The 12,340-nt window shown below is 44.9% G+C and overlaps 1 protein-coding gene across 1 annotated transcript in view; it reads left to right on the top strand.

The window, feature by feature from the left end:
• The window catches only part of SLC16A12 (solute carrier family 16 member 12), a 43,338-nt gene extending 31,792 nt beyond the window's left edge, over window positions 1-11,546 (top strand). The window contains exons 4-8 of the mRNA XM_033149228.1: window positions 2,919-3,022; window positions 4,540-4,683; window positions 6,382-6,973; window positions 9,519-9,778; window positions 10,927-11,546. Of these exons, the coding sequence (XP_033005119.1) occupies window positions 2,919-3,022; window positions 4,540-4,683; window positions 6,382-6,973; window positions 9,519-9,778; window positions 10,927-11,174 (1,348 nt within the window). The 3' untranslated portion in view covers window positions 11,175-11,546. The remainder of the gene's footprint in view (window positions 1-2,918; window positions 3,023-4,539; window positions 4,684-6,381; window positions 6,974-9,518; window positions 9,779-10,926) is intronic.
• The last annotated feature ends 794 nt before the right edge of the window (window positions 11,547-12,340 follow it).

Here is a 12,340-nt window from a genome sequence, read left to right as displayed (position 1 = left end):
TTCAATAAAAAGACCCCTATCCAATGGGACTGCTGCACATACCTGATGGGCTGTGTGCTGTTTTGTCTCTCAGAGACAGCAGGTTTCTTGGTTCTGCCCTGTTTTTTGAGGACTTGCCTGACATGACTCATATCTCAGACATTGGTTGTGCAATCCCTTTCCAAGACTACCCTCAATGAGATGGGTGAGTGACCCAAGAAGGCCCCTTCTCTATATATACTCTTCAAGCATCTTAGATATTCAGAAAGTATCTGATACTGCCTTCCTTCAAAATAGAAAATAGAGGAAGAAAAAATAGGCCAGCGTTCAGCATTTGTGTAATATACATGTGTTTTGGAGAAAAAATTATTCCTCCAGGTGTTGTTGCTCTCTTTGTTGCTCTTCATCCACATAGCACATATCATGCAAACTACAACATTGATTCAGAGCCGCTTTCCATAAACCATGCAAGGACTGTTCAAGAGTGCATTGCACAAATTGAAATGCATTTGGCCCCAAGGTGTGAAGGAGATTTAGGCAAGCCTGTCTCTGTTGGTTTGCAAATGTGGCTTCAATTCCATTTTCTTCCTGATGATAAAACTTTTAAGAAGTAGAATTATACATGGAATTTTGTTCCCACCAACCCAAGGAGGGCAGATACGTCCAGCCAAATATTTGACATTGCAGGCTGTGTCTGCTAACTTGTCTAGAGGAAAGAGATGGGTGAAGCCTCAGAGCATGGACCAGGAGGAATATTCTGCAGCTATACCAAGTGCGACGGATGACGTAACTGGGGGAGCACATGAAAATGGGCCTCGGTGTTCCAGCCAAATCAGCTGGCACGGAAAGACAGCTCTGAGTTGTTTTTCAGAGGTGAACATGTTTCAGTTAATGCTGTATCATGATGAGCTTGAAACAAACACTGCCATTAATCAACAGTTGTGCACACACGGGCCCCTCGGAAGGGCAGTTTTCTGTCATGTTTGCAGTTTTCCCAGGGGGAAGCTTGTTTATCTGTGTGAAGCAAGGGGAATGTCTTATCTAAAACGGAGAAAAGCCTTCTTAATCCACACCTCGTGTGTGTGTGTGTGTGTGTGTGTGTGTGTTGCACAGAATAGTGAAAACTGTCACAATAAAAGGATATAAACATTATAAGCTTCAAGCTCTATTTTGTACTCCTTCATAAGAACACCACTCAGTAAATCTGTGTTGTTCAGAACAATGCACCTGCTTGTACAGGCTCTGTGCATACCTGGGATAGGAGCTTTAGTCTGAGACTACACAAAAGACGGTCAGCCACCGTCACCCTCCTGTTTCTTACAGAAGCAATCTTTCTCATTTCTCTTTGCCACCAGAGGGCTTGTTTGAAAGAAGGGGCCCAGTAACCCTCACAACAGGGTAAAATCCGTGGCTAAATAGTCGACGGCCATTAGCCACGAGGACCATATTCTGCCTCCACAGTAGGACACAGTAGGCCTCTGAGTGCCAGTTGCTGGGAAAGACAAGTGAGGAGAGTTTTGTTGGGCTCAAGTTCTGCTGGTGGGTTTCCCAGAGGCGTCTGGCTGGCCTCTGTGAGAACAGGATGCTGGACTAGATGGGCCATGGACCTGATCCAGCAGGGCTCTTCTTACTTTATTAAAAACAAGTCTCCCTGAAATAAACTGGGCCTTGAGCCCAACGACATTCCAAGGCCCCTTGGTGCCCTCAAAGTAAAAACTAAATGGAGTCCACACACTGGTGAGGAGTAATGGACAATTTGCCATTCTTTAATACTAATCTCTCCCCCCCTCAAAAAAAAAATCTGTAACATTTTCAGGTTTCCTTGTTTTGCTAATGGTAGGGCTGCTTGATTATCAGGAGTTAACCAACCTTTTGGGACCTGGCGGCATATTTTCAAACCAGAGAAACTGTTGTTGGCAGCACACAGGGGGCCCAACTCTTACCTCCCCTGCTGTATCCCCTTGAAAATCCCTCTGTGCCTGGGCATGGAAAAGGGTAAAAGAGTATTGGGAAATGATTTATAATGAATTGAAAAAAATGTTTAAAATCACTTCCCTGCCAAAACCAGAGTCCTTTCTGTTGGGGATAATTCAGACTGAAATTCCCAGGTGTAAGAAAAGGTGGTTTATGTATGCAACAACTGCGGCCCATGCTTTGTTAGCCCCAAAATGGAAAACAAGCGAGATCCCAACCAAAGAAGACTGGCAGCTTAGGTTGACAGAATATGCACAGCTTGCAGAATAAGAGAACAAGAACAACATATGTTTAAAGAAGATTGGAAAAGGGTTATTGAATATATGGAAAACAATTGTGTACATCTGAAAACCCTGGCAGCATTAAGACAAATGGATGTAATAATGGAAAACTGATTGGTATAGTTTTTTGTAAAATATGCAGGGCTTTAAGATATGTAAAATGAACAATGGAAAGAGAAGAAGGGAAGCCATTGATATCTTAAGTATGTAAAATGTTTATCTGAAATTGTAAAACAGAAAATTTAATAAAAATCATATATATATATATATGTGTGTGTGTGTGCGCGCGTGTGTGCGCGCGCGCGCGCCACAATTTGGGGTTTTTTGGTTGAGCAGTGGGGAGTATTTTGTTGGCTAAAGGTCCATGAATGTTACTTAACTTTAGATATGTGATAGATATAGATAGATGATAGATAGATATAGATAAATAGCTAATAGTGCTCATATTCATTTCAATTATTTCCATTCCTGCCCTCGGGTGAACACGTGAATTATGGCAATTTCCACGCCCCTTTCCCTTGCTTTGACGCCCCTTGCTCAAAAAGCACAAAGAACCATATTGGATGCAACTCTCTGCCTTTCACTTGGAATCCACCATACGTCCTTAGTCAGTTTCCATTTATTCTTTAACTGCAGTAGCTTAACATGTTGAATAAAGTGTGTGTGTGTGTGTGTGATTTCCAGGTGCATCTCAATTTTTTTTGTGGAGTTCCAGACTTACTTTGCTCAAGATTATGCCCGGACAGCTTGGATCCATTCCATAGTAGACTGTGCTACAATGTTTTGTGGTGAGTATTTGGATCAATTGTGTGTATGGGTGAAGTACTTTTAGGCTGCAGTCCTATGCCTAAAAGTCTCATTCAATTCAGCAGGACTTCCTTCTGGGCAAATATGCATAGGATTGTGCTGCATGTCTCCTTTTAGTAACGGTGTGATATATAGTCATAAAAAACCAGAACCAAATGAGCTCGAGTCCCTGGTTTAGACCTGCCTGATTATCAGAACAAGCAATTCCACTCAATCTCTCAGGTTTCCAGTTGTTTCATTTCATTTATAGTGCACTCAACAGCTTTGTTAGAGAAAGGGATCTGCTTTCCTGTTATGGTTAAAAATAGACAATATGCATTTTAGTAATCAGGGATCAAAGTTGAAGGCAGGTACTTAGTGGAGAAACTTTTAGGATGCATTCCCTTCACTTTGTTTTGGACTACAGTGGTACCTCTACTTACGAACGCAATCCATTTCAGGGTGCCGTTCGCACCCTGAAAAGTCCGTAAGTAGAGTGCCGCTACTGCGCATGTGCAAAGCGCAATAGAGTGCTTCTGCGCATGCGTGAAACGCGCAGGGCGAACCCAGAAATAAACACTTCTGGGTTCGCACTCGTAACCTGATAAGCTGCAATGTGAAGCAAACGTAACACGAGGTATGGCTGTAATTACACAAGCTGAAATGCAAAACTCACAGGGTACGATTCATTTCCTGGCCTCCCAAGCCATATTTGCGCAGGGAACTGGCACTTCTTTCCCTGAAAGACCTTTTTAAAAATGGTGGTATTTGACTTAAGTTTTATTCAGAGCAGACCTACTGAAATGAGTTAAGCCCATTCATTTTCAGTGGGCCTACTATGAGTAAAATTTAGTTGAACACCACCCAATGTGAACTTTCGTCCATTTAAAAAATTCACAGGCCAGCACGGAAAAAAGACAGAACAGATTTATGAATGTGTACGTGTAAAACTGAGACAGAGTAGAAACAGACCAATCTGCTCATCCCTACGCACATCTATTGTCAAGTGTCACCTGGGAAGGGGATGATGTGGGCTCCTTTGACCTGTATGCCAATTGCTTCCCCAACAAAGCGTCACTCACTGAGAATTCCCTTATGAGATAATCTCTACCCACATTTCATTTATGAGATGCACAGAGTCACTGTGGGACATAGAACCTATTTTTCCCCCTCATCGGAGGATAACATTTCAACATAACTTAGGGAGTGTGTTATTAATTTAAATGCACAAATCACCTGGGCTCTACAGCGGATGCCAATATTTTCTTTTACCCCCTCCCCACTGTTCTTGATGTTGTTTTTTTAAAGGGGAAACAGCCATGGTTGAAAGCTTTATGGAGGGTAGGGTGCAGTACCCATGGCAGTCTTTCCCTCTGTGTGATTTGGGAGCATCACAGATATGTGTGTATCCCTTTTTAGTACACAGAAATCTATCCCCAATGTGCATGCTTGTCCATGTGAAAGTACATGTGTTCATATGGAGATGCACCCCATTGACTGCCTTCATTTTCATTTTAAGCTCCGCTGGGGAGTTTCATCAGCAATCACCTCTCCTGCCAAGTGGGCATCATTCTGGGAGGACTTCTTGCATCTGCTGGACTTATCCTGAGCTCCTTTGCCACAAGCCTAGAGCATCTTTACCTTTCCTTAGGAATTCTTACAGGTATCATACTACTACTACTACTACTACTACTACTATTATTGCTGTTATTATTGTAGCATCAACATTATTATTCTCCATGCTTCAGGAACCTCCTCTGAGAGCCCAGTTCTGTGCATTTTTCTGGGAAATAAGCTCTGCTGCTGAATTCATTGAGACTTAACTCCAGATAGGCATCTAGAGGACTGCAGCCTAGCAGCAGAGCTCCATGCATGTTGTTCAGGAGACTAATTTGACTAACGTGTGTGTTTAGAGCTGCAGCCACTGCCCAAAATCCAGCTGGTTGTCCTAGTGCTGTTGCTTCACCAGAGGCACCCACTAATGGAGGACAAGAGGAGGTGATCTGGGCTGATTCTCTCTCCACCTGCAGCCCCTGGTAGTCCCTGAAAATCTGTCCTGGAGGGTTGAGGGACCCCTCAGAGCATATTTGTGAAGGAACACTGAAGGTTGCAGAGAGGAGGGGAGATGGGGTGTGTGTGGAAATTCTCCCCTCCTCCTCCATTAGTGGACATATCTGTTAATGGATCAGAATATCTTAGGCATTTTACAGATTGGGAACTGAGGTAAGGAGACAGTGACTTGGACAAAGCCATACAGTGAGAACCATAACTATGGTGAGATGTGGAGAGGGGAAAAGGAGGGAACCTGGTCAACAAAATCAGGAATATGAAGGAAGCAATCAGAACAAAGCCAAGGTTACTTTTGAAAATAATAATTCTGATTTGGATTCTCAGATTGCAAATTCAAATGTTGAAAATCACAATGAGATTTTAATTTTGAAATTCAGCAATGCAGTTTTGGTGGAATGCCATAATTGTGTGCCTATGGCTGTTCAAATGTTGCTGTTACAATGTGAGCTTCACCAATGACACCTTTTGAAGTTCTGGTCAAATTCTTAAGTCTGCAGCTGAAAATTCTGCCCCTCGAACTCTCGATTCTGAAAGTTCATCAGATTTCAAGTGATTACATGATCCCCCAGGTATAGGCCACACACTGTGACAGTGTGAAGTAAGCACACAAGTTAACTTTCTATGGTAAATTCACTAAATTTAAATGTGGAACCAACATATTCGGCTGATTACATTGTCTGGGATCATCCCCAGTGAATTCAGCCATTGTGTGTGTGTGTGTGTGTGTGTAATAACCTGCAATGTTCTGCTAGTTTGTTTTCTTCAAAAATGAGGAACGGAAATGTTTACACAGAAATTGCTGACTTGTTAAAACTCGCAATATAGCTGCAGTGATGGGAGCTTAGTGCACAGACCCCTGCAGTTTAATAACAATTTTGTAGAAATGCTGTACTCAAATGCTGCCAATAGCTTGTTTGCTAAGAAAAAAAAGGTCCCTGTTACAGCACATATTGTGCGAGTGCTTCAGTATCAGCCTTCAGCTCAGCTGTTGCCACAAAATAACCAGCACTTTGTACTAGCAGATTTCCATCATGCCTTGGCAGCTTCCTGAATGACAATTACTAGCAGAACCATCTATGGAACTCGCTGCCACAAGATATGATGGTGAGCCCTCAGTACAGTGTGCCTCTTGAACATAGCAAAAATCTGAGAGCAAACTATGAAGGAGGGCTATTTTCTTTATGCTGATCTCATTGGCCTCTTGCATGGTTAACAGAGAAAAGAAACAGTGATGGAGTCTACATTGCTAACAAATCGTATTTTGCTTGTGTTTGTGATTTTCTTCTTCCAGGCCTGGGATTTGCACTTTCTTATTCACCAGCCATAGCCATGGTGGGTAACTATTTCAACAAGAGGAAAGCCCTGGCTTATGGGATGGCCATGTCAGGCAGCGGCATTGGCACCTTCATCCTTGCCCCCGTGGTCCAGCTCCTAATTGAACAGTTTTCCTGGCGGGGAGCCTTGCTCATCCTGGGAGGTTTCGTTTTAAACCTGTGCGTCTGCGGTGCCTTGATGAGACCGGTTGCGGGCAAAGAGGACCGCAAGAGCGTGCCCGACTTCCCGGAGCAGGAGTTTGGGCCCGAAGCACAGAAGCAGGACTTGACGCAGTGGTCGGTCTGCTCCCCTCTGATCAAAGTCTGGTCCCACAAATACCTGTGCCAATGCTCGTGGCAGGAGTACCACTTTCTGCTGATGCCAGACTTCGTGGTGCTCGCGGTGTCCGTCTTGTTCATGGCTTACGGTTGCAGTCCCCTCTTCGTTTACCTGGTGCCTTATGCCTTAAGGGTCGGAATGAGTCATCAGCAGGCAGCCTTCCTCATGTCCATCCTTGGGATCGTCGACATCATTGGCAACATCACTTTTGGATGGCTGACAGATAGACGGTAAAGGCCCAGAGCGATAACATAAAAAGCTGGGTGATGTGGGATAACGAGCCCCATTGCATGCCCCGCGGATTATTTTCCCATGTTAAGAAGAGTGCATCTTTCCTCCCTCCCCCCTTCAGCATTAACAATTTTATTGTGGTTTCCCTTTTATCCAGTACATCTCGGGCTGCGTGTCCCTGCTAAATATTACAAGCTAGCTGGGACGAGGGTGGCGCTGTGGTCTAAACCAGTGTTTTTCAACCTTTTTTGGGCAAAGGCACACTTGTGTCATGAAAAAAATCACGAGGCACACCACCATTAGAAAATGTTAAAAAAATTTTTAACTCTGTGCCTATATTGACTATATATAAAGTAATTCTCTTGAATAGGAATCAAATAAACACAAAGAAAGTATTTTATAATTACTTGGGGAGGTTTTTCCATTTTCTCCCTCCTCGCAGAGAAACATTTGGTCAGTTTGGGAGAGTCAAAATGGTTTCAGGACTGTCTTCCTGTACTTTTCCAGACATGTGGTTTATATATTTGTGTACGTGTTTACCTTGTACATTTTATTTATATATTTGAGACATTAAGTTCTTATAACATGCTCATTACCACTTCTTAGATTTCCCAGTGTGTCCCCAGGCCCCAAAATGGTGGGGACCCCTGGTTTAGATTGTTTGCCTGGGGAACACCCGACAAAAGGAGTAGGTGGGGGCACAGATTCTCCTCACTGGCACATTTACATGTGAAAATGTTGCTGTGCTGCAGCAGGGTGCTTCTTTATTCAGATACATATGTGCTAAAGGCAAGTCGTTTTAAGAACTGCTTCACATATGAGAGCAGGTAAGTAGGTATCTGCACACTGCAAGTATTCACCGTGTCCCTGTATTGCAAAAGTTGTGTCCTCATTTTAGTGACAGTTGAACAACACATACTAAAGGAGGCTCAGAGGGAAAGTGGGCTGACTTTCTAGTACAGAGGCAGGCTGCAAGAACGTTGAAGGTTCAAACAAAATCAACAACACCTGCAAAGTGAAGCAAACCTGCCCCATTGTGGGAGCTACTCCAGGTGAAAAGGAGAGGTCGTTTGAGCGTGCCCAATACATTTCCACTCAGGCAAAGGGTGCACAGGTTTCCTGTACAGACACAGAGAGAGAGAGACACACGGTCTTTCAAAGGCAGCCAGGAAAGCCTTCTGCGCCCTTCTCAGTCTCTCGGGTGACCACCCTCCATATCATAGAACAGCAGAGTTGGAAGGGGTCCTGACGGAGGGGCCATCTAGTCTGACCCCTGCCATGCAAGGAAACGGGTTTGACCGGGATGCCCACCACCAGGAGCCCTCCGCAAGAGCAGCAAGGAGCCCTGTTGATTCAACTCAAAAGCCACCGGTGAGCCGGGTGCCCCCGAGGGTAGCCCACAAGGGCGACCTGAGTGAGGTGGCGGCGCTCTCTCCCAGCAGCTGGCATCCAGAGGCATATCGCTCCCGACCCTCCATTCTTCTCTCCCCCTCGCTTGTAATAATAAAAATGCCATGTGGATTTCCAGCCTTTAGGTAGCAGAGCGCGCGCACAGGCACACACGCGAACATATAAACTCGGGACCCACTTACCCCCGCGGGAGGGCGCGTGCAAAGGCCGAGCCCTCGAAGACGGTGACTCCCTTCCCGGAACCAAAGTGCGATGGCAGTGGTTTCCACGGGGGGACGCTTTGAGAACCGGGCCCGCTAAAATGGCGGATCCCGCGAAGGAGAGCTGTGAAGGAATGGGGGATTTCAAGAAGCCGACTCTGCCGCCTCCGTTGCCTCCGCCGCCGCCGCCGCCTCAAACTGGGGCAGAAGACCCCAAAAAGGCGGCGGTTCCCAAGCCCCCGCGAGGGAATTTTTCCATTTTTCCCACGGCACACCAGGCAACATCTCGCGGCACACTAGTGTGCCGCGGAACAGTGGTTGAAAAACACTGGTCTAAACCACTGAGCCTCTTGGGCTTGCTGATCGGAAGGTCGGTGGTTCAAATCCCCACTACGAGGTGAGCTCCCGTTGCTCTGTCTCAGCTCTTGCCAACCTAGCAGTTCGAAAGCAAGCCAGTGCAAGTAGATAAATAGGTACTGCTGCGCCGGGAAGGTAACAGCGTTCCTGTGCGCTCTGGCACTCGTCACGGTTCTCTGTGCGCCAGTAGCAGTTTAGTCATGCTGGCCACATGACCCAGAAAACTGTCTGTGGACAAATACCGGCTACCCTTGGCCTGAAAGTGAGATGAGCGCCGCAACCCCACAGTCGCCTTTGACTGGACTTAACCGTCCAGGGGTCCTTTACCTTTACCTTTTTATTACAGGCTAGAGTCCAAAACCAAAGGAGACAAAAATCCAACAGATGCAACAGAGCACGTCCAGGCAGAAAACATGAGGATCAGCCCATGGAGCTGCAGATGATAGATAGATAGATAGATAGATAGATAGATAGATGATAGATGATAGATAGACCCCAGCTACAGTGAAGATCACAGACAACAGATGAAATAAATATGACCTCATTGCAACTGACTCTCTTGCCTACTGCCTTGCAGGTGTTTGAAGAAATATCGTTACGTTTGCTACTTCTTTGCAGTGGGGATGGATGGCCTGTGCTGCCTTTTCCTTCCGGTGCTCCAGAGCTTTCCGCTCCTTGTGCCTTTCTCCTTCACCTTCGGGTATTTCGATGGAGCCTACATCACGCTTCTCCCAGTGGTGACCGCGGACGTGGTGGGCACGGCCTCCTTGTCATCTGCCCTCGGGGTGGTGTACTTCCTTCATGCAATACCCTACCTAATCAGCCCACCTGTTGCAGGTCAGTTTTGTATGTGAACCTACTTCCCTGGTTATGTATGAATCTCAAGTTACATGGCTTTACCGGCTCCTTCCTTTTCTTTCCAATCACTGCTTGGATTCCTCTTGCACTAAACTGAACACCAGAGGGCAATGCATTCCTTCTGTATGCCAGGCAAATGCAAGAAAGAGGACCCTAGAGAGATCCAGTTAAGAGGAAACGAAGAAACAGCAACAACCATACTGTATTGTTGTTATAAAGCCAGTAATATGTGTCAGATCTGAACAGATTTCTTCATTGTCTTCTGGGTATTTTTCTTCATTCTCTCGCTGTGAACTTTCAGTGCAAAATCACACCTTGTTTTCCATAACCACTCTAATGCAAAGGCCACCTATGGATACTCTTGTGCTGCTATTTAGCATTTGCCACTGCCACCAGATGTCTGCATCAAGGCAACTCAAATTATCTGCCGAAGAAATTGGAACCATTTGCCTTATGTGAGCTTTGCAGACCAAACAGTTCTGCAGTTCTGGGTTTCAACTGTTACTCAGCTGTGAAGTGCATTGGGGGACTGGGACTCAGTTGCTCTCCAGCCTGACTCCTCCTCATGGGATAGTTGTGAGGACAAAGCAGGGTAACCCGCATCCATGCAGACAACCATGGGATACAGAGGTTGTTGATGATAATACCTTCTGCTTCTTCTAGTTGCATTGCACCTAGCAATGTAGAGAGTGGAAGCCCTGCCTGTCATATTGCTCAGCATGTCCTCTGGCTTTTGAGATTTCACCAGGCGTCATCAACACATTTTCAAGGATCACCTTTGCAGCCATAAGGATTAGGTGCTCTGTAATGCATTCTTAATAATGTATACTCCCCTGGAATCTTTTGATAAAGGGTGGTACAGTCGTACCTTGGAAGTCGAATGGAATCTGTTTTGCAAGTCTGTTCCACTTCCAAAACGTTTGGAAACCAAAGCGTGGCTTTGGGTTCCAAAGAACGTTCACAAACTGGAACACTCACTTCTGGGTTTGCTGCATTTGGAAGCCAATTTGTTCGGGAGCCAAGGCATTTGAGATCCAAGGTATGACTGTATATAAATTGAAATAATAATAATAATAATAATAATAATAATAATAATAATAATAATCAATGTTGTGTCTTACCCACAGGTTGGCTTGTGGACACAACTGGCAACTACATGGCCTCGTTTCTGCTGTGTGGGTTTTCCATGATATTCAGCTCGCTGCTACTGTGTTGCGCAAGACTAGCCAAGAAGGCGAAACGGACTCCCTTGAGGCCTGGGGCCAAGCAACCAAGCTGGACAAATGGAGCCATTGCCTATTCTGTAACTAGAGAATTAGATCACAGAGGTGTGGAGCTGCTGGCCAGTGGGGCAAACAGTTATAGCAAAAGATGACAACGTGCTTGAAAGGGCCCTCCCCCTCTCCTTAGCGTACACCCAGTAACCTTTTGCTAAGATATATTTTTGTTAAGTCTTGCTACACTATTTGAAGATGTTCCTCCCCACCGGAAGAAAGGAGAGAAGGAGTGCTCCTTTGCATGGGAGTCCCCCCCCATCCTTTCAGCAGGTAAAAAGCCTGTGCCCTAATGAGGGTAGCAGAGAAGGAGGAAGTTATTCTCTGAGGATGTAGTTAAGATAGTTTCTAATGCAGTGCCGGGGAGGGGACGGTGGCCCCCTATGCACAAAGAAGGCAAACTAGACATTCAAATAGATGATAAAAACTGTGTGTAAAACAATGTTGACACAGTAAAAAGCCTTTTAATTTTGCACGTGGCTGCTCTTGCCTGGAATAAGCAGGGGTGAAAAAAGGTTAAATGTGTTCTTTGGTTAACTCTGAAAACCAACAGATGCCTATTTACTTCTGCAAAGGAACTCGGCTGCAGAACTGCTGTTTTATACTGTGGTTAACTTCATTTCAAAAGGTCACAAAATCTGCTTTATGGTGTGCCTAGATTTGATAAACAAGTGGGATATGGCTTTTGGAAGGCTGGCGATTCTCACAAGTTTCTTCTTTAAAACATCTGAAAGTAATTTGTAGTAATGAGGGAACGAATGGAAGGAACAAATTTCCATTTGAAAAAACTCATAGCAAAGCTGGCTCTAGTATCACAAGGAGTTGTTGCGACATTGCTGGCGTGGAGGCAGCTTCCTACTGAGCAATACTGAGCTTTTGCAGTATTGATCTGTAAACACACTGGAATATCTTGAGTACATGCATCCAGCCATGTGGGTTCTTGCTTGCTTGTAAGTGCAGTTGTCTATGGTAAACTTCACCCTCTTGTTTGGGAAACATAATACAATGAACACCTAGAAAGGGGCCTTTGTTAAATTTAACTAAGGTTTGTTCCTGATATTCACCTTTTTAAAAGCATTTTTGATTTCCTAAAAGGCAGTTAATTTTAGCTTTGATATTCCTTGTGTGCTTGATCTGCTCAGTTGCACACTTATTAAAACCCAGAGAACGTTCATTGTTGATGAGTGCATGCTAGAGATGGCAGAGAAATGAGTTCAGGTTGCATTTGAAGTTGACGCAGATGAATTCTTTCTCCATTCCTTCAGTG

The sequence above is a fragment of the Lacerta agilis genome, chromosome 5 (assembly GCF_009819535.1).
Source record: "Lacerta agilis isolate rLacAgi1 chromosome 5, rLacAgi1.pri, whole genome shotgun sequence".
Lineage (NCBI taxonomy): Eukaryota > Metazoa > Chordata > Lepidosauria > Squamata > Lacertidae > Lacerta > Lacerta agilis.
The sequence above is the reverse complement of the archived record's forward strand: the minus strand, read 5'-3'. Positions and strand labels throughout refer to the sequence as shown.